Genomic DNA, 21,749 nt, shown 5'->3' on the forward strand with positions numbered 1-21,749 from the left:
TGAAACTAGCGATTGACACTTCAGTTTAATTTTAATTTTTTCCAAAGATGCTGAAGATTCTTTATTTTTTATCAGGAAAAGATTAATGAAGTAGTTGTTTCAGCTCTTGTTTTGAACTTTAGTTATTTAACTATCGAATTCCTAAATATTTACTTTCACAAAGTACAATCGGGCCGTGTCTTTATTGTCAGTTATGTGTTGTTTTCCTTCTTGTTTTAGACCTGCAGTTATATTTTTTCATTTTTACACACTCCATATAGCAAACAGTTTTATTAGTCCCATAAGCCCTATCATCTAAAATCCAATAACCCTCAGAGTTCACATGATATTTTATCGAACGTAGAGGTTTAAAACTTAAATAACTTCAATAAATAGCCATATTTCTGCTCCATGCTTTGAGCCAGTGCTATTAATGCACGGTCATGAGGAAGTTAAAACCACTTTGGATTGAGTGTTTCAGAGCAAGCATTACAACTTTCAAGTTGCATATTAAAGAATAATATGGAAGCAAGACATAACATCATTAAAAAGAAAAAAACAGAAATCCTTATGCAATGTAAACAGCACACCCATGTTTACCATTCCTGCCAGCCTGTGATCACAGTGCATCAAAGTTTAGAAAACAGATCAGAGAGAAAAAACATGCTGGTGAAGCAGCTTTATCTGGACAGTAAGATCACACTGCTCGGAAATAGTTTTGCATCTTCAAGGCTTTAGTCCATTAACTGCAAATTCTTTGCTTCAAATTTCCTTACGTTCCTTAACTTTTCCATAAGTTTGTTGACAGATTTTGCAGAAATTTGAAAATAAATGATTACTGGTCAAAGAAGAAATTACTTATCAACTCAGACAATCGTTTTCACAGCACTGCTATTCTCTAAAGCCTTTTGTCTGACCGGCCAACTAATGCTTAAGGCAATATGTCTTGACAGATAACAATTACCACAAGTCTTTGATACTTTGACATGAAGTATTCTGCCATTATTCTTGTAAATCCTCATCAAAAAACAAAGGTGAGGAGAGTTTTTGCATGTATGTCATCTGTACTATATGATGTATCTGGAAATAACTTAAAACAGATTTAGTTTGACAGGTTTTAGGTTAAAATTATACGTCTATTGTGGTAACCATAGTCAGTAAGAGATACATAGCTTGAAAAGACAATATAATGCAGCGGTTGCCATTAAAGGATAAAGATGGCGGTTTTTAGTTTGAAATGACAAACTGACAAGTTTTTGCATATCATAGATAAACTCTCTCTCTGCCATAGAAGCACATGGCAAACAGAGCAGATGATTTGATATATTACAAGAATATTTCCTCATTGCGATAAACATGTTGATAACTGTGTTTTAGAACATGTACATTGTGTTGTTTCAAGTTAATTAATGTCCACTTTTCAAAACCTGGCTGACAGGTCAGTAGACATTTTAAGAGTTTTTAAAAAAAAACAACAAATACTACCAAACGCTGTGAACAGCAGGACAGTATTCATTACCTATTCAATGAAATTTCGAGGACAAAACAAGTAGTACAATATTTGAATGTTTACAAGGTTAGAAAAAAGAATCAAACCATACTTGACAGAATCAAATTTACTTCTCCAATTTAAAAAAAAAAAATGCATAATGTGCATCTGTGTGTCTAACTTTTGGAGTACTGAAGAACTAAAAAGTCTTTCTAATAAAGTAATTCTGACTAACATATATTTCATTTCTTAGGGCCACGTTGTGAAGTTGACGTCGACGAGTGTGTTTCAAACCCATGCCAGAATAGTGGAAAATGTATTGATGCGCCTAATCGATACAACTGCTTGTGTGCGGGTGGCTTCACGGGGCTCCACTGTGAGGCCAACATTGATGAATGCACGTCAACGCCTTGCCTTCATGGGAGGTGCACATTTTCTCTCCGTCATTTAAAACAGAAACACAGCAAATTGTGCAGCAGTAGCATGGAATTATTTTTAATTACGCTCCTTGGCAGCGCAGTGAGTGGAGACATATGTCACATGTTGTAAAGAGCTAATGTAATGCACTTACAGGTTGTCTCAGCGGTGTCTAAATTACAGTCATTAATACTTTTGAAGGTGAATTACTAATTCATTAGAAAGATTACACCCGTCCCTAAGGGTTCTGTATGGACTATACTGCAAAGGACCTCCACAAATAAATGCTTTTTAGTTCACTTTGCACAGCAGTGTAATTTTGATGAATCAATTCTGACCCCGTCTGTTGTGGCTCTCTCAGCTGTGACGATGGAATATATTCATACACCTGTCTTTGTGAATCTGGATGGACCGGCAGCAGATGTGAAACGAACATCGATGTGAGTTGAGTGTAATTAATAAAGCAGCTGTGCGTTGTAGCGACACGTCAGGAGAATTTTGTAAGCTCTGAGGTGGTGTGGCCTTTGATATCTTTAACTTTATTGACATTCCTACAAGATAAGTGAATTGAACTACCGCGATCATGTGAGCATTGTGCAAATACCCGATAAAGAGGAATTGCTTAGTCTAATGCCTAATTGATCTAAACCACAGCTTTGTGCCGGAACGTAGCGATAAAACATTGAGTTGCTACCAAGGTCTCTGCTGAATCAATAATCTGATCATCTGCATTTTAACTACTAACAATTCATTCTTAATCAAAAGGGTTTTTTTCATTAGTTAATCACCCCTTATGAGCTTTACATCGACAAACGTGTATTTTATGGTTGCATCTTTTTAAAAAGCTCTTCTTGCCACAGTGTCTCGCTCATGTGAATCTTTGGTATTTTCTCATTGACAGGAATGTGCCAGCAGTCCCTGTCTGAATGGAGGCTCGTGTGTCGATCTCATTGATAAATATGCGTGCTTCTGTCAGGTCGGCTACACGGGGAAAACTTGCGAGGAGGATATAGATGTCTGCAAAGACGCCACTTTTAATGTCTCGTTGTGTTTTAACGGGGCCACCTGCAATGATGGCGAAGGATCAAACTTTACATGCAGGTGAGCTTGGTCACTATTTGTTTATTTATTTTGAAGTGTTTGATAAAATGACATTGAAAGGTCGTCCTTGGATGGAGTTATTGAAAGTTGAATGTGCAGCAGCTTACCCAACTGAATGTTTCACATGCATTGCTTTTAAACTAACATCTAAAACCACCGTACCCAGATTTTAATCGACCATTTGCTAACCCCCTCGAGTGAATTGCACTTGACCTTATTATAGCTATACAACCATATCAAAGCGTGACAGCCCTGGCAAGCTTTGAATTTCTCTGATGATTTGTGTGTGGCGCTACTGAAAGGAGTATTTGACTGTGTGTTTACATACTCTAATGTTACCTTCAATCATTAGTGGCTCTGGCTAACTAGCGCACCATCGAAGCCAGAAAGCTTAAGGGAATGGAGCTTATTGAACCGCTCATGGACAGTGGGCAGCTTCAGCAACAGATGTTAAATATCTCAAAATATTAAATTACATTTCTGACTGTAAACATCAGCATCAAGATTTTGCTGATCTGTGAAAAAATAAAAAAATTAAAAGTATCTTGTCTCGGAATAATAGTGCTGCATTACATCTGTTCTGCCTTACAGTGCAGCGGTAGAAAATGAATCATTACTTTTTAATTGCAGGCATGTCATCCCTGGAGTGATGAAGTGTATCTGAATACAAGGTGTATGTAGTAAGAGTGTGCCGATTTGACACAGCCGCTCCCTGAATGCCTTGCAGTTAATTACGTTGTCTAACCTTTCGCTGATGTGCTGCTATATGCTCGGTGTCACGATTTATGTGACAATGACAACCACAACTCCACATATGTTGCTGCACTTTCTGAGCGTTATATTGAGGTGCTGAACTGCAAAATGCCTCGCCGCAGAAGTTTTTACGACGCTCCCTTCATTTAAGGTTTATTTGCGTATATGTTGCAAGGAGGCAATGCATATCGTGCATTCACAGATAAATGTGCACACTAAGGGCAAAGTTTGTCTATACACCCACTTCTAGTTATGCAGAGCCAGGCTGCTTTATTGCGAACACGTCTGCTGTATAGAACTGTACAGCTGACCTGTGGGTGTGCAGAATAACATGAAATATTAATCCTAGCCAAATCCATGTGTTAATGACATAAATGTGTAAATGTGTGCAGCGCTCTGTCTTTTTTCCTGAATGTTGTGTGAAGCTGCGGGTAAATATTAAAGTCAAAGAAATAAGAAACTCTGATGCATCACCATCTGACCTTAAAACTGGTAGGAAAGGCATCTGCAAAAAGGACTGGTACCTCTCTTTGCTCAAGGTGTAGCTTATCCTGTGCATTTCACCACCTTAAACAATTACCACATGAAAGTATTTTACATTTCAGTACCCGTAGGCTTATGCAGTGCAGAGCTGTCTGTTTAAAATAACATTTCAAGAACCAGATTTAATAATTGTCTGTTCCAGCCAAGGCCTTCTTTTGGTGTTAAAAAGCTCCTGTCGGGATTTACTAAACAGATGCAGTGACAATATTTGTAAGAGCTCCACAACAATTTGGAAGGAAAGTATTTAAATGAATCACACAAACATGATTCATTAAAGTTTATGGCATGCAGTTTACTGCAAATTGCACTAAATTTAATGCCGGCAATAAGAGTGTCTTATTTTGTGTCTGATTTGACTGTGGTGCTCGTCATTAGGAGTGTAAATTTCTTTGGAATGTCAAGAGGCAATGGAATCAGAAGCAGTGGGTAATTATCAGGGATGGACATCAAAAATGGAATTATTCTATTGTGGCTGCCCCTCATTGATCTGAATTGCCAGACTGTTTCAGAAGAGAAACATGAAAAATTTGCTTACATAGTAAGATTTTGGTTTGCAGATGACTTCTTACCCTATTAGGCTTGTTGTTTTTTTTTTGATCCGCTAATTTGCGCTGTTTTGGTAGATTGTATTAGTCGTTACTGAAATGAACTGGTTTCATCTTTCATTGTTAGTCAGTCACCTGCAGAACGTTGCACTCCAATCTAAGCAGTTTTGCTGTTGCGTACTAATGCTCATTTGCCCACCTGAGCAAGTGAACTTAATTTGAGTCTTCCACAGTCAATGTTTTGGAAAGTCATAAGTTTTAGAGCTTAAAGCTCCAATGTTTTACCACCACATTCACAGCTTTGAGCCATCCACAGGTGGTTTTCTGAGAACACCTCCCCACTGCATTTAAAATTAGTTAAAACTTACTATATAACAAAAATATTAGAAACAAAAGGTGTTCCTCTGAAAGGGAAACGCCTGCAAATATTCAATAAAATCAGCCACAAAAGTAACTCCATCTGTGACTTGCAGTTGTATAATTGTCACTTCCAAAGTTAGCATGTGGATTTGTTACAGTTTTTAGTACATTTCCAAGCTTTTTTTATTTTTATCTAGGGTTGGGGTGGGGTTTCCACTTGAATACAAAGGCCTTGATTAGGCTAATACACTGAATGATGGGCTTAAATATTAAATCAGTCATGCAATATTTTCTTGTCCAAAGTACCTCTATTACAGAGGGTTGTTATATTTGCATGCTATGTGCAAAGTGGTAAGCATCACTTGTTCACCTGCTCAGGAAATGGGCTTCAAAACCACTCCATTCTCTCTGTAATGATGGTCAGCCAAGAGGTCACGCATTAAACCCTTTGCCCATTTTCTGCTGTTACATGATTACATGGACTGGGCTTTATAGACAGCAGTTTGTAACAGAAGTGACATTATCAAAACAGGAGTTAGAGCCTCATGAACGCAACATACATTTGTTAGCATCCACTGAAACAGTTTCCAGTGGATGTATAACATTTTCTGTTATCAGATTTTTTTCCCCAGAGACGTTGAGTGGGTTTGAGGTGTGGCGACTGTGAATTGGGAATCCATGCGAGTCAGCAGACCTTGGGCTTCCTTGGCCTCGGGTAGCTTTGATGCATGATCTGGCTCATTGTTCATCTGGAAAATGACTGCTCTTGTAAAAATCTTAAAGCAAGTAGAGATGACAGCCGCAGAATTGAACGTTACCCCTCTTTGCTCGAGGTGTAGCTTATCCTGTGTAATTTGCCAAGTCAAACAACTACCACACCTTCATATTTTCACTTTGAGTATCTTTGGATGTTATGCGCTGCAGCGAGTGTTTTGGAATTCTTTAGAAACCAAGCTTACCTCGACCAAGGTTATGTTTTTGTTGCGGGATTACTTGCCTGACATCATACAAGCCTGTCCACTTCTTACTTCCTCACAGCTGACATTCACTCTAACTTATTTCCATGGGAGAGCGGATTATTTTTTTCCCCTAACCAATCACCAGAGACTGACATATCAGATCAATGAATCTAAACAAATGCTAAGTCGACACTGATGTGCAGACATGACACACAGTGGTTATGGTGGAGTTTTAGGAGTGGTGCAGTGAAGTAAAAGTAGATTATTAAGTTGGGCAATTTTGAGGATCAAATGAACAACCTATTACATTTTGGTGGAGATCTAGATCAAGGGGTACATCGTGGATCTTTTTTCTTCCTGTTTTGCACCTGTAATTCAGTTATATGAGCAGCTTGTGAGCAGAAATCTCACTCATCTGTTTTTTGGCCCCCCGACTTCTCGGGGGCCACCAAATGCTGACAAACATTAGATTTGCTAAAACTCCCTAAACGGGCCCACTTAGCCAAAACAAGCTATATCAGGATGTGAGTGTGTTGCAGACTTCTAGCGCCGAATATTGTCATTTTTTTGTACTGTTTCCCTTTTATTATTTTGGAATAAATAGTTATTAACATCTCGGTGCTGGCAAAGGGTCTCCTCTGTCACAGTGAGCTTCTGGTTTTATATAAGAAATTAATGAATACTTGTGGAAAGTCCGGGTTGATTTCGTCTAACTATAAACAGCATCTTTGGTTTGACAGCAGTAAGCTAAGCAGCCAGGAGTGTGCTTCTTAAAGCAGCCCTATTATGCTCATTTCCAGCATAATGGGCCCACTAATATGCTGGAAATGGGGTGATTCATTCTATATAGGGCTTTGGTTATTACTATGATGAGTACTGTAGTAGTTTGGTTTATTTCTGTTTCACTGAAATGCACAAAGTTGTATTTTTCTGGTATAAACTGTACTGTCTTTTAAAAAAAAGGACCCACAACTTGCAAACACAAAAAAGTTGCAGTACTTTTTTTGATAAGTAATAACAAAAGCAGTTGTAGGATACAGCGTGTCAAACCCACAAGCAGGAAGTGACAGCACTGTGAGACAGCCTCACAGGTTTTAAAGTATGATGTTTTCTTAGCTGTCCACCAGGTTTCACGGGGGATTTCTGTGAAGTGGATGTTAACGAATGTTGCTCAGCTCCCTGCCACAACGGAGCAGTTTGCCAAGATCTTATTAATAGCTACATCTGCCACTGCAGGTCAGGTGAGTCACTCAGATATCCTGTGAATTTCTCAAATCTTTTTTTTTAAATGAGGCAACCAAAGCAGTTTTTTTCCCCCTTTTGTAAGACCTTTTGCAGGCAACCTTTGTAGCTCATGAGCAAGATTACTAAACTACAGCCTTAAATAGGACGTCATGTTTTAAAGTGAACTTAAAGCTAAAAGCCCTTTTTTTCTGATATGTGCTAGAGTCCAGTTTACTACATGAAAACCACCTTAATACTTGTAAAATGCACATATTTGATTAAAAGAGACTGCACAAACTGCCACTTAAGGTTACCCTACTGCCTACATAGTTTCTGTACCTCAAAGCCGTTCAAAAGTCATCTCCTTTTTCTCCAGGGAGAAATTTGTAGTCATACAGTACTGAAAAAGACAGTGATAAAAAGACGATACTGCCTCGGCTCATTAAAATGTATGTGGCATCTTACTCTTTAGTGAAAGCCTTTTCTTGTCTATGTATGTGTGTGAACCCAAAAAGAAGCAAATCAATGTAAGAGAATCTGATTGATATTCACTTCAGAGGGTGGAAGTGGGAGAGCCTGGGCTCACCACGGCACTCTGTGGGCTTTTGTTCCTGGCAGGTTGGACAGGCCTTCACTGTGAGGATGACATTAATGAGTGCCTTCCACAGCCCTGCAACCAGGGGATATGCATTCAGAATGATCCAGGCTATGGCTACACCTGTTTCTGTCGTCCTGGATTTGTGGTGAGCCTCTCCACCTTATCCTTTCTATACGTTGTGGTGTATCTCTTTTTTTCCCCATTAAAAAGTTACCATCCTGCACCTTCAGCTCTTGAATCCCTTTACCACTTAGATTTCTTTATTGTTTATACTCTAATCATTTTTCTCTGCACTTTTAAATGCAGGAAAAGCAAATGCTTTGTAAACATGCACCACTTTATGTATTTTGTAACTGCTACACTGTATGGGCAACTTGAATCCTATAAAAGTTGGTTGAGAAAATATTTTTTTTAATTTAAATGTTGCTCATAAAAGGAAAATAACCTGACTTTGTTGGTTTATTACTAGCATTTGTTTTTAGTTTAAACCGTCTTGTTTTTATTACATAATAGCACTGTCTTTTATTATTTAAGCTGTAAACATTACATTCCACTTAGTATCTCCACATCGCCACATACACAGGGGAGTAACTGTGAGCACAACTATGATGATTGCCTGCTGAATCCGTGTCCAGAAGCATTTTCCTGTGTAGATGGCATCAACAAGGTCAGCTGCCTGCCTCCTGTTATGAATCCTGTTCCCTTGGCGACTGCAGTCGAGAACATCACTCGCGGCTCCACACCCAGAGTGCCGATGCCGACACTCTTCCCGGCACCAGCAGCTGAGGGGTCCACAGGTATGGACGGCTCTGTGCATTCATGTGAGGACATGCGGCGGTGGGAGTCAGTGAAGATGTAGAATTTATAGTACTTTGTACTCCTCCTCATGTCAGAGAGAAGTGTTTTCCGGTCTGCTACATTTATATGACAGCTCTAATTACAAGCTACTTTTCAGATAAAGATTTTACATAAACATAACACACAGTAAGTTTATGAAAAAAGCATTGCTAAGGAGCAAGCCAGTGGTTTCTGATGCGTTTTAGTTAGTAGGAGTTGTTGATACTTCCCTCAAATAGCTGCATGTAAATTCATCCTTAAGGATACAACATGAAAGTCTAAAAACTGAAATGTATAATTCTGTTATTCATTTAAAAGGGAAAAAAAAGCTGCATTTTCTTCTTTCCTGTCCCATTAATCGTATCACAACCCCTCACATTTATCATGTGACGCTGACTCGAGTGAGTGGAAACTGCAGAACAGTCTTAACCTCTTATTCAACACTTAACATATACACTTACCAGCCACTTCATTAGGTACTGCCTTCAGAATTGCCTTCATTCTTCATGGCTTCAACAAAGTGCTGGAAACATTCCTTAGAGATTTTGCTCCATATTCACATGATAGCATAACACAGTTGCTGCAGATTTGTTGACTACTCATCCTTGATGTGAATCTCCCACATCCCAAAGATGCTTTGTTGGATTGAGATCTGGTGACTGTCGAGGCCATTTGAGCACAGTGAACTGAATATCATCTTCAATATACCAGATGTGCACACTTACGATCGGAAAGGGATGGACATGGTCTGGAACGATACTCGGATAGTCTGAGACATTTAAAAAATGCTCAGTTGGTATTAAGGGGGTGAAAATTACATTACAACACAGCTACCAGCCTGAACTGTTGAGGACCGGATGGATAAATGTTTTTATGTTGTTTGCAGCAAATTCTGACTCTACCATCCGAATGTCACAGTCCAAATCGAGACTTATCAAACCATGCAACATTTTTCCAATCTTCTGCTGTCCAATTGGACAATGCCAGTGGGAATAACAGCCTCAGTTTCCTGTTCTTTGCTGTCAGGAGTAGCACCCATTGTGGTCTATTGCTGTTTCAAGGTTTGAGGTGTTGAGGTGCATTCAGAGATGTTTTTCTGCATACCGTGGTTGAGTTACTGTCACCTTCCTATCAGCTTGAAGCAATCTTTCTATTCATTTTTCTTTGACCTCTGGCATCAACAAGTCATTTTCACATACAGAACTATTCCTCACTGGATGTGTTTTCTTTTTCAGACCATTTTCTGTAAATCCTAGAGATGATTGGGCAGAAACATCCCAGTAGATCAGCAGTTTCTGATGAGCCCATCCGGCATCAAAAACCATGTCACATGGAGCTGCTGCCATATGGTTGGTTGGTTAGTTATGTGTGTTAACAAGCAGTTGAACAGATATAGCTAAGAAAGTGACCGGTGAGTTTATATAATAAAGTGATACAATGTAGAAACGTGTTATCTCAGTAGATAGGAAGGAGCTGCTGAACATTTAATTCATTTCTTATTTTTACATGTGATCTTATCTGCAGGCCTTACTTATAGTGAAGTAATTTGACACTGCCGTATTGCTTTTTAAAATAAAAGTAAAATATCTGAGTACTCCTCTGGGCTCTGCGAAGATGGATGCTGCAGTATCCTAATAATCTCCAAATGCAGTTTAGTTGTTTGTGAAAGCCAAACGAACAACTTGAAAGGCTGTAAACATTTAGAGTTTCCTTTTTTGCTTCTGTTCAAATTGGTTTCTAATCTTCTGACGTTTTGGTCCTAATGGTATGATTTTTATTTATTTATTTATTTGTTTTTTTTTTTTTCTTGTGGCTCTTTCCATAAAAACAACCTCGACTCGATATGATCGTGAGTTTTATTGTATTATATTATATTTAGAGCTCAATGCACAGATTCAGAAATTAAGCATGGAATCTTAATGGCAGTTCTACTCAAATATGGCAGTGTATCAACTTAAATTAGCACTTCTCAATCGAGTCATAGCTCCCATTACTATGCTATTACTTCCATTAACGTTATGTCTTTTAAAAAGTGACATTAAATTGTTTAAAATGATAAGCCATTACAGCAATTAATTTGTACTGATGGTTGGTTTTCTGACAAATTACAAATCTATCCTTCCCTTGTCCTTCCTACCAAACACAAGCTTTGCCAGTTTCCAATGCGGGGAGACTCCCACTAAGCTGGCACTCCAAATGTGATTTTTAGAGTCTTTGGAACATAGCAGGCGATGATATATTTGGTTTGATTTAGAGCTTGTTATACTTTGTGCAGCTGTGGTGGAAAAATAAATCCCGCTGAAATCTAGTTTCGCATTTGCCACTGAAGTACCCTTTCTATTTTTATTTGAGAACAGTCATTTCAAAGAGTAACAAGTCCAATCATTATTTCGGGCTATATCCTTTAACACTCAAATGATCGACACAGAACACAATGTGATATATATTGTTGGTATTGGATTCAGTCATCTATGTGAGGGGAGGAATTCGGAACACTGGGCAGATTGTCACTCTATGACAGATGAGGTCTGTCTCCCTTTGAAACTGTTCACAGAACTGTAAAACACACCTATTGAACACAGACAAGCTTGAACCAATTCGGTGCGGCACTCTGAAAATCACTGTGGGCCAAACATAATGGAGTCCTCCCTGCCGCACCTGATCCAGCCCTCGTCCCGTGCGTTAGTTTGGAAAGGGTTAAATGTAAACACCAATCAGCGGTGGAGAAAAAAACAAACCCGACCACCTCTATTACATGCGATACGTGCATAATGAAGGTAAATAAGTTTTAAAGTAAGGGGACCCAGAAACTCACGAGTTTATCTAACTAGGTCACCATCTAAACACATGCAGTGCCCTTGGTGCTGCTTGAAATAGACTCAGACAGTGCTCCTTTAAACCTAAAGCTGCTCCCCAAACCTCTCAAATATATGAAGTCAATGGGAATTAAATATAGAGCGGATAGTGAATTTCTGGTAAATTAAACAACCTATTAATATTGCCAGTAGATAATTATCTTCATCTTTATTTTTGATTTAGTTCAGTTTCAAAGCAGTGCTAGCAACAAAAAATGAATAAACCTCATAGAATGAGGTGATTGTCTTCAGGGTTTTTATTTATTTATTTATTTATTTTCCCCCCTCTCACTCCACGTGCAATGATGAGCTCCACAGTATTTATTCTCTACAGTGTGAGAACTGATGAGAATCTAGAAAGGACACTGCTGGTGGAGGGAGGCTTACTGCCGCTAAGCCACGATTTGGTTGACTTTCCTTGAAGTGATCACTACAGCACAGGTGAAGCTGTTATCTTTTCCTGCCACATGTAGCAAAACTGAAATTACTCAAGTTCCTCAAAATCAACTTGATGAGTGAAAAGTTAATCACTTCAAACATGCAGTGCCTGTCTCGAGGCAGTCACCTTGTTAATCTTCCTTTTAACGCACATGCATTTGTTCTCAGTGCCACGCGTTTATGTTTTGTTTTTTGGGGTTTTTTCTCAGTTTGTTTGTAATTTAGATGACGGTGCATGATAAGTGCGCCTATAACTATTCTGATATATTCAGTGACACAGCTTTGCCAGTGAGTCATATTGACATTCACAAGATATGCAGAGTTATGAATATTCATGGGGAAAAGGCTCAGTGAGATGAAAAAGGCAGTGTCTGAATTTATCATTTCAACTCTAGTTTATGGCCTCTGCTTCTGTACAGTAACTGTCAGTGCAGTGCATTGGTGTAATTGTATCAGTTATTTTTAAAACCAGACAACACAGATATAATTAAACACTACATTTAAAAACACATTATATTTAAGATTCATTCTCTACAGGATTCATTTATTGTCTACAGTGTAAATATATTTAGTTAAGTCTTCTTGTATTAGGTATATTGAATATAAAATATTTCAGCCGGTTTTTCCAAGTACACAATGACCTTTTGTGTTCCCTCAGGGCTCTGAAATTGCAGAGGTCCTGGAATGATCCTCAGCAGTATTATATCTCTGTCCTGTGACAAGTTCAATCAGTCAGTCTATTACTTTATCCAATAAATCAGGGACCAAACAGGACTTATATCCTGCCTTTTTTAAATAAATGGGACATTAAGTCTATATCAATTAATTCTCACTGCCCAGAGTCTATCCTCCTATTAAGTGATCTTAAGTTCACATTTACTCCAAATATATTTTTCTAGTTGAATATCTCCTGCTTTAACCTGTCTGGCCTCCACCTACACTTTGTGCCGCAACATGGTGCTCCACCACTCTATGTTACATTAAATATGACTCATACCATTTTTCTAACCTCCTTTATGGTCATGTATTAAGACGGGCCCTAATTAAATCTGATCTGAGAGATTTGTATCAACCAATATTCCCAGAAGTGGCAAACTCCTTGGTCAGCAGTATGTTAACGGTGTTTTAAAAAAAAGGAGAAACCTAGTGCTGCATTATCAGGATATGAAAGTGAGGAAACATAAGATAGTTTGCATTGTGTACATTTACTATTTAGATTTAGCATGACTGGTTACTTGAGGCATTCGCATTAAAAAAAAACCCCAAATGAGAGTGTAAGGTAGTGGTAAAAACAGGAGACCTTTGAAGGAAAAGACTGAAGCTAACTGCTAATGAGGCATGATACTGCCTCCTGGCAGCAGCCTCAGACTGCATCAAAGACTACATCAGACTAAACAAGGCTTTAAAATTAATGAATAGCTTTGTCTCTGAGGGGTAATTTTCCATCATCAGCATTGGCAAACCCTATTGTCAGGAATGAAGCAGTAGACAGCACCGCATTGTTGCTGCATGCATTTATCCTCATTAATTCACACACCGCAGTAGGTCTGTTCCTTATAATTCTTACTTTTGGTTATCGTGTGTTTTTCCTCAGGGTATTGGCCATACTTCTCTTGGAAGAAAATGGAGGTATTTAGGTTAGCTTGTTTGCCAAATGTCCTAAGGGGCAAGCTGTCAGATCAAAGGAGGTCTGGCCTATTAGGACTTGACGTCTAACAAATATTGATAAAGGTCTCACTTGCAGCTGCCCGATTAATCATTGCAACAACTTTAAAGGAGTGTCTGATTTCTCTGTTTTAAAATTTTATATGTATAATTTTTTTCTTAAACTAAGATGAGAGCCAATAGAGTATGAGACAGGTGCATCCAGTAACGCTTTTCATTTTAACAGGCTCTCGGCTTTGACTTTTCTGCAACAAATTCCAATATTTCCTTCAAATGAGAAATATATTGAGCATGAGCACCCTAATGCTTTTCTCCAATTGCAGTCTCAGTCAGTCTTTTAAAGTTGTCAGCGTCACTACCCCCAATAAGCTTGCGGGCAGTGGAACTTTTACTGAAATACCCCATAATTGCCCATTCTCATGGATGATATAAGCCAAGTTATTCCACTATAAAATGAGGCATGTAATAAACTTGTATGAATATGTTCATTTCAGCCAAGACTCCTTTTTCACCTAATATAGTGCCATTTGCATGCTTCACAGCTTTTTGGCAAATAAGACTATTTATAGTATGTGTGTACAGTGAGCGAAAGAGAAAATATTTGAAGAGTCCTTAAAGTCTTTTCATCTGCTTTCAAAATAGTAATTATTCACTTTTTGCATCTTCTTTTGACTGTCCTCTCATCACTTTTTAATGTATTCCATCCATATTTCCAAGATCAATTGATGGATAAAGATTGCATGTACATTCGTGCAGCAACATAGGCAGAAAAAACAGGAAGTCCGTAATGGCACCAACCACTTGCCCTGCTCAAGTGTCACATTCGGAACCTTTAAAATTGTTAAGGGCCTTTTCTGTATCCTACCCCATGCACTAAACCTCCCTGTAGAGGAACCAAATGAAAAGCTGAATTCTCTTTTCAGGGATCAGTTGAGATTCTCAGTGGAATTTACAGGAAACTTCAGTCCTTTACCTTTTCCTCCCAATTGATCTGACTTTCTTTTTTATGTCCTAGATTCAAGCTACCTTCATTATTTTGGGAATTCATACCTGGAGTTTCCAGGTATTGACCTCAGCACTCTCAACAACATAACTGTGAGATTTCAAACCACAGTGGCCCAAGGAACTATACTATATGTGGACCAAGGACCTGCTAACGGTGATTTCTTTTTCATGAAACTCTTCATCCTCGATGGAATCTTACAGGTAGGTTAAATTTATTGTGTATGACAATATTCAAGTTGTGTATTGTCTGAATGAGTATATTTCCTCATTTTTGCTCTCGAAAGACAAATATTCTGTAATGAAATAAAAAGCCCATGAAGCTCCCTATTAATGTTTCAGTATGCTTTTTGCTGTAATGAAGAGGAAGAGGTTACATGGATTACTACATTAATTCGTGTTAATGATGGCACAGTTCACATTGTAAATATCAGGTATGTATTCTATTTTTTCAAGTCTTAGATTGTAGAGATCTACATCTGTGTGTTTCCCTCTACCCTTTATGAAACGATTATATATATTAGAATAAAAGTCTGAATATGCTGATTGATTGAACCTTGAATATACTGAAAGAAACTTGAATACACAGTATGAAATTAAAGTCTGGGTGTATTCAATGAAATTCAAATACATTGAATGAAAGTCTGAATGTATTGAAAACTGATGTTTCAGAGGCTTTTGCACCTTTTGTGTTGTGTTTTAAATATGTGATATAATAGCATATAAAGCAGCATTTCTTAGTACTGAAGACAACACTACAGAAAATGAATATACTATCCAAACTATACCAGTAACATGTTTCGGTTTTGTGCTACAGATGAAGAAATTTTGTCACTCATTATAGAAGACTGAATGGACTGAGTCTTTAGCTGGCAATAGCAATATTGACTGCAGGGAAACATCATCCCATTTTAAAGACCCACGAGGTCTGTGTATCTTGTAGCATAAGTCGCTTATTACTTTGCCAGACCTGGCCATGAAACGGGCCATGGAGGACCTAGCTTGAGTTCCTAACACATCACTTGTTTTTGCATTATATAGACGAGATGGAAAAAAGACAGTGAACAATGAACAATGGACTAGAAGTCCCCAGGTCCTGATAGGATATATCTGTCATATTTTGCTTCCAGTGAACCAGTCTAACTTGGAGATTCTTGTGGTCTCTCAAAGTTTGCCTTTGGAATTGGCTGCTTTTTTACTCATTTTCGGTACTGTCCTTGTCCGACCATTTTCAGAGAAATGTTTTTGTATGTTACCCACTTAATACTGACATATGAATCATCCAAGGATAAAATAAGACAGCATATTTTCACAAACATAATATTGTGTTTTTATACCAGCAGTTTGATTCTCATGAGCTATTATCCAAAAACGTGGCATATATCAGCATGATGTGTAGTGTGTCCTTACATATATTTTTTTTTTTGAAAACTGGACATGAGGAGGACAAAACAAGAACTGGCAGGCCTAAAAAAAACAAAACAAAACAAAAAACACTATCTACAGCATCTGAAAGCCATATACTTAAAAATAGAAAAAAATCCAACAAAAACCTGACACAAGACCTGAGAGATGCAGCAAACCCTTCAGTTGATGCATCTGGTGTTCGCCAAAATCTCATCAGAAATGATTTCAGTGGAAGGATGGCTGTCAAGAAGTCAGTCTAAGGAAAGGGAGAAAATGTTGCGGTATGCCAACTTAGAGAAGTACTGGAATGAAAATCAGTGCAGTGGGTCTTCCGGAGTGATGGATCCAAATTTGAAAGTTTTGGTTCAAACCTTTGTCAGTATATACAGAGGAGTTCAAGAGAGGTCAACAATGAGTATCTACACCCATCTGTAAAAGACACTGGAAGGTATGTCATTGTTTTGGCCTGCATTTAACCCAGTAGTGTTGAGGATCTTCTCAAAATTGATTGAGTTCTCACCACAGAAAAGTATCATCAGATTTTGATCAACTATTCAACTATCTGTCTGGAAAGCATGTGATTGCCAGCAACTTCTTTTTTCGACATAGCAATGTCCCCAAACACACAGCCAATGCAATAAAACTATACCCAGATAATACAAAATACAATGGAACACTGTCAGTCATGGATTGGCCTCCTGAGAGCCTGGACATTCACATTAATGAATTAGTGTGGGACCATCCTGACAGAGAACAGAATAAAAGGCAGCCAGCATCCAAAGAAGTGCTTTAAATGTCCTTCAAGACATCTGGTGATTTATTCCTGAGAACTACTTACAGGAATTAAAGGAGAGTTCAGGCTGTGTTGAAGAATAAAACTGGTTATATGAAATATTGATTTTCAAGTTCTTTAGAATTATACAAAAGTCTTTTTGCCTTATATATTGCATTTCTGTAAATGTGTGCATGTTTCAATATTCTTAATAATTGTTGGACCTGAATAGAGTGGCTCAAGATTCAAGAGCTGTACTGCATGCATGGTGAAAAGAATACACATATACCAGAACAGGCTGTAAACGCACTGCTGTTGGATGTTATGTTCAGTCAGCTCATTTTAATGTTGTTCATTTGTATCTATTTTTGTTTCTAAAGATGTCATTATGTTGCAATTTAATGTTATATCTTTTAATTGACAGGGTGCATTTACATCAACATCAACCTAGATGCATTTTAATATGTCTCTGTTTCAGGCATAAGTGCATCCCCTGTTGAGCAAAGGAGTGCAATTACAATGATAAGCTACTTAGGGCCTGGTAATATACAATTTTTCTTTGAATTGTGTGAGCACCTCAGGTGGTATTAGCTTGATCCCCAGTTATTCAGTCATTCCAAGTGTGGTGGATTTTTTTCCTCTTTTTTTTTTTAGAGAAAGGTTATAACTAAAAACAGGGGGAATATACGTAATTGGCAGGAATCACCAGACTAAGAATTTAGATTTTATTACAAACGGGCAAATGGGCTTTCATTTTGAAGAACTAAAACAAGCGTCAGAGTGTGCCTATTAAAATGCATTAGTGATCACTAGCCGTGTTTTATTGGCTGTTCTAAAGTCTTCATTTGCAGTTTTTCATTACGAAAAGATTAACAAGCAAGAGCCGAGCACAAAATCAATGTTTAAATGATTTAAAGTGAGGCTGTGGCCCCTTTAGTTATATTGTTTCTAAGCCCATGTGCAGTCTTGCTGCCAGCCCTTTCCATTATATTCTGACATAAGAAAGATTGTGGTCTAGCTTCAAGACACAGAGTTTATTATGTATGAACTGGAAGCTGAAACAAAGCAGAGAGCAACTCATATCAAACCACTTTACTGTGCATTTGAGTAGAGACGACAATGACTTTTGAGCATTTCTGACTTATAAAAAAAGTTTCAGATTGTAAAGAGACAGAAATTAATTTTGGATTGGTGATTGTGACACTTTTTTTTGAGATGCAAACAGATAAAAGTTGAAATACTGAATGTGACTGAGTATGGTTTGCCAAATGATTTCCTGCTAGAACAATGCTGAGTGGGAAAGTTGCCTCGTGATTTTTTGAGGGGTTTTTTTGGCGGGGGGTTGGCAGAAAGCAGCACTGCTCTAAATATAAAAGAGACCAGTCAGGTTTGAGAGGCTACAGGGCTCCACCCTTCTTTCTTTCCTACAAGAAAAATACAGCAGCAGTAGAAATCAATCATAATGTTCGGTACCAACCCCTTGAGACACTGCAAGAAAGAGAGCTGTCATAACTAGAGGGTTGGGAGTGTGGAAAAATAGTTTCTGGTGTCACAAAGCAAATTCTCTGTAATTGTCTGATGGCTGAGTCCGTCCATCTTTGTCTGATTTGACCCACAGCTACACCACCACGGCCATCCTCAACGTCACCGCCTAACTCATTATAGACTTTTAATATATCTTCCCGTCAAAGACGCTTTTCAATATGTTAAATAGAAACCCAGTGGGGCTGACTTCTCAAGGACAGTGAACACAGTGCCCTCTGGCTGCTGGCCAGGCCGCTCTGGCAGACTGCTTCTAAATTAACCGCTTCTCCATGCTGGCTCTGGAGGAAGGACTTATGCAGCTCGGAGTTGGTGCCCCGAGTGTTTAGCCGGCATATGCAACAGCCTGCAAAGTACAGGCTTAACAAATCAGACTAGATTGCTTCATGGGCCTTCTAACTTCCACTTAGGGAACAAGGAGTATCAGGAGACGCAGTAGAGGGGACTGTGCATCTGTGGCCTGAGTACCCTCAAGCTGCAGTTGGTTAGTCCAGAATCTGCACTTAGGTAATTATCTGCTCTCCCCTGTTGTTTCAGAGTGGAGAATTGGTTTTTGAAATCTATGAATGGCTGTGGGGTGGATCCAAAATAGTTGTGTGGAGACTCGCACTTACATAGGACACCTCGACAAAAACAAAATGGAGTTCAAAGTGTCGTTAGTGAGAAGATTTTTACCATCAGCATTTACTGAAATTACTGGAAGATATGCTAATTATCTACCATAGTACCACAGCATACAAGAAAATAACATGCCCAAAGACAAACTTCTATACAGATAATGCATAATGTTTGATTTATTTACAACATTAATACAAAACACATTTAATGTTTCTTATACATTTTGATCTAATGTGTTCATACTATTTTACAGACAACGCCTGACACCTTGTGAAGCAGAGCTCACTCTTTCTGGCCATGAGAAAATTAAAAGTACTGCAAGCAATTACTGGTTGGGACACATGATCCAAAGAACGAACAATGTCTTCACAGGCGGTTTGCCACAACAGTTTATTCCCAGTCAGGTACAATTTATAATTACTATACACCTATCCACACATGGGTCTGGGTCACGAGGGCAGCAGTCAAAACAGAGAGGTCCAGGACACTCTCCATGACCACTTCTTCCAGCACTTCAGGGGGAAACTGAGACCCAGTGAGAGATATAATCTCTCTAATGTCCTGGGTCTGCCCCAGGGTCTCTTCCTGTTGAGACCTGCCTGAAAAACTTCACTTAGCAGGTGCACAGGAGACATCCTAGTCTGGTGCCTGAACCACCTCAACTAGCTTGTTATAGTGTAGAAATGTAACTGCTGTATTCTGAACCCCTTCTGAATGGCCATGCTCTCGCCCTGTCTCTAAGGTTGAGCCCCGACATATTAAGGTGGAAGCTCTCACTATGGTTTACTGGGACAGATAGCCCACAACAATGAGTCAGATAAATTACACTCCCAGAGCCAAGGGATGTGGTCATATACCATCTCTAAGTCTGCAAAGCACATTTAGACTGGTTATGCAAACTACTGTGCACCCTTAAGTGTTCTTGGAAAGGTCAAGAGCTGGTCTATTGTCTCACAACTTGGTCAAACCTGAGGTTTGACTAACAGGTGGACTCTCTTCTCCGTTACTCTTCCATAGACTTTAACAGGGAAGCTGAGGTGTGGGATGTCCCTGAAGTTGGAGCATACCCTATGGTCCTTATTCTTGGAAAACGGGAACCAAAATCCCTAGTTTCTGAATCCAGATGCACTGCCCCTGACTTCCATGCAATGCTGCGGGGGCATGTCAACCAAGACAATGACTTCTGCCTCAGTAATGGCCAAGCTGTTCCTAAGTCTCTGCTTCCTTCACAGACATGTCAGTGGAGTTAGGGAGATCCTCGGTATATTCATTCCACCACCTAACTGGGTCAGTAGCATTCATTGCATATAATATGGGCAGAGGTCTACATCTCCTTTCTGGGAGTCTGACAGTTTTTCAAAAGTCTTGTTGCATGACCATACCAAAGTCCTCAGTGAGGTGAGGCAAGGCTCCAGGGCCTGATCCCACATTACAATGTTTTTTTTTTTCTTTGTTTTTGTGTTTTTTAACTGACTGCTTTTAAAGATTCTGAATAAAATTAATTCTCTGCATGTTATGTTTTTTTTAAGAAAGCAGAACCTTTCCACAACTACACTGGCTGTCTTGAAGTCATTGAAATTAATAAACTGAGGAGCTTCTTCACATCGGATGCTATTGCTGGCAGCAACATAGATCGATGCAGGTAAAGTGTCTGCATTTTTTGGTTTTTATTGCTAAAAACACTGTACTCACTTTTCCAAGGTGCATTACACTTTGTCCGAAGCCAAGGGGAAACTGACTTGTAATCATGACAAATAACACTTGAATTCTCTTCTTCTTTCCGGGATTGCAGTCAAAAATATGTCTATTTGTTAAATGACTGTGCCTCTTATTTACTGAGTAATTTCACTTAATTCAAATCAGAATTTTTAAAAGCCTGTATAATTTATGTCAGATTGGCTTTTGGCCACTCAAACTTTTGATCAATCTTCCAGATTCACTGTGCATGCCATACAAGCCTCCACAACAACTTCCTCAAGTCTGGAAGCTCAATCACCTACCTTTGACACAGTGTTTGCAACAACGTTGGCAGTTCCCACACAAGCACCAGAACATCCAATGAATGAACCTCTACTTTGCCATGACAGTCTTTGCCGCAACGGAGGGACGTGCCTTCAGCTGCAGCCGCCTGGTGAAGCTCAGCTTTCTTGTCACTGTCCGCTTCATTTCACTGGAACGTTTTGTGAAAAAGGTAGGCTTTTGCATTCACCTGGTAGTGTTTACACTACATTCATATACATAATACTGTTATGTGATGGCTGTGTGTTGGCGGGAAAAGGACCCAAAGTGCAGACTACGGAGACAGACGTGAACTCAAAACAGCTTTAATGCTGATCTCAAAAGTGTAACAAAACTAAGAATACAAAATACACTTACGTAGACAGAACACACAGCTAGATAAGGGTAGATCGCAACAATGACAAACTGAAACACAGGGCTTAAATACATAGAGGGAGCAATCAGGGAATGGGCAACAGGAGGGAAACACAGCTGGGGCAAATCAGGACTAATGAGACAAGGAAAGCAAAACCAGATACACTAACATGAAACACGGACTTTCAAAGTAAAACAGGAAACATAACACAGAGACGCGAACTTAACAAGGGGATACAGCCGACAGGGGAGACAGAGCAACTATAGAACAC

At 38.9% G+C, this 21,749-nt stretch overlaps 1 protein-coding gene across 1 annotated transcript in view; it reads left to right on the forward strand.

Annotated features, from left to right (window-relative positions):
* eys (eyes shut homolog) overlaps nucleotides 1-21,749 on the forward strand; it is a 158,268-nt gene that overhangs the window by 73,611 nt on the left and 62,908 nt on the right. The window contains exons 27-37 of the mRNA XM_039621642.1: nucleotides 1,722-1,893; nucleotides 2,247-2,325; nucleotides 2,787-2,986; nucleotides 7,263-7,387; nucleotides 7,989-8,113; nucleotides 8,552-8,765; nucleotides 14,779-14,969; nucleotides 15,108-15,199; nucleotides 19,358-19,508; nucleotides 20,634-20,746; nucleotides 21,039-21,295. Coding sequence (XP_039477576.1) covers nucleotides 1,722-1,893; nucleotides 2,247-2,325; nucleotides 2,787-2,986; nucleotides 7,263-7,387; nucleotides 7,989-8,113; nucleotides 8,552-8,765; nucleotides 14,779-14,969; nucleotides 15,108-15,199; nucleotides 19,358-19,508; nucleotides 20,634-20,746; nucleotides 21,039-21,295 — 1,719 coding nt within the window. The remainder of the gene's footprint in view (nucleotides 1-1,721; nucleotides 1,894-2,246; nucleotides 2,326-2,786; nucleotides 2,987-7,262; nucleotides 7,388-7,988; nucleotides 8,114-8,551; nucleotides 8,766-14,778; nucleotides 14,970-15,107; nucleotides 15,200-19,357; nucleotides 19,509-20,633; nucleotides 20,747-21,038; nucleotides 21,296-21,749) is intronic.

The sequence above is a fragment of the Oreochromis aureus genome, linkage group 13 (genome assembly GCF_013358895.1).
Source record: "Oreochromis aureus strain Israel breed Guangdong linkage group 13, ZZ_aureus, whole genome shotgun sequence".
Classification (NCBI taxonomy): domain Eukaryota; kingdom Metazoa; phylum Chordata; class Actinopteri; order Cichliformes; family Cichlidae; genus Oreochromis; species Oreochromis aureus.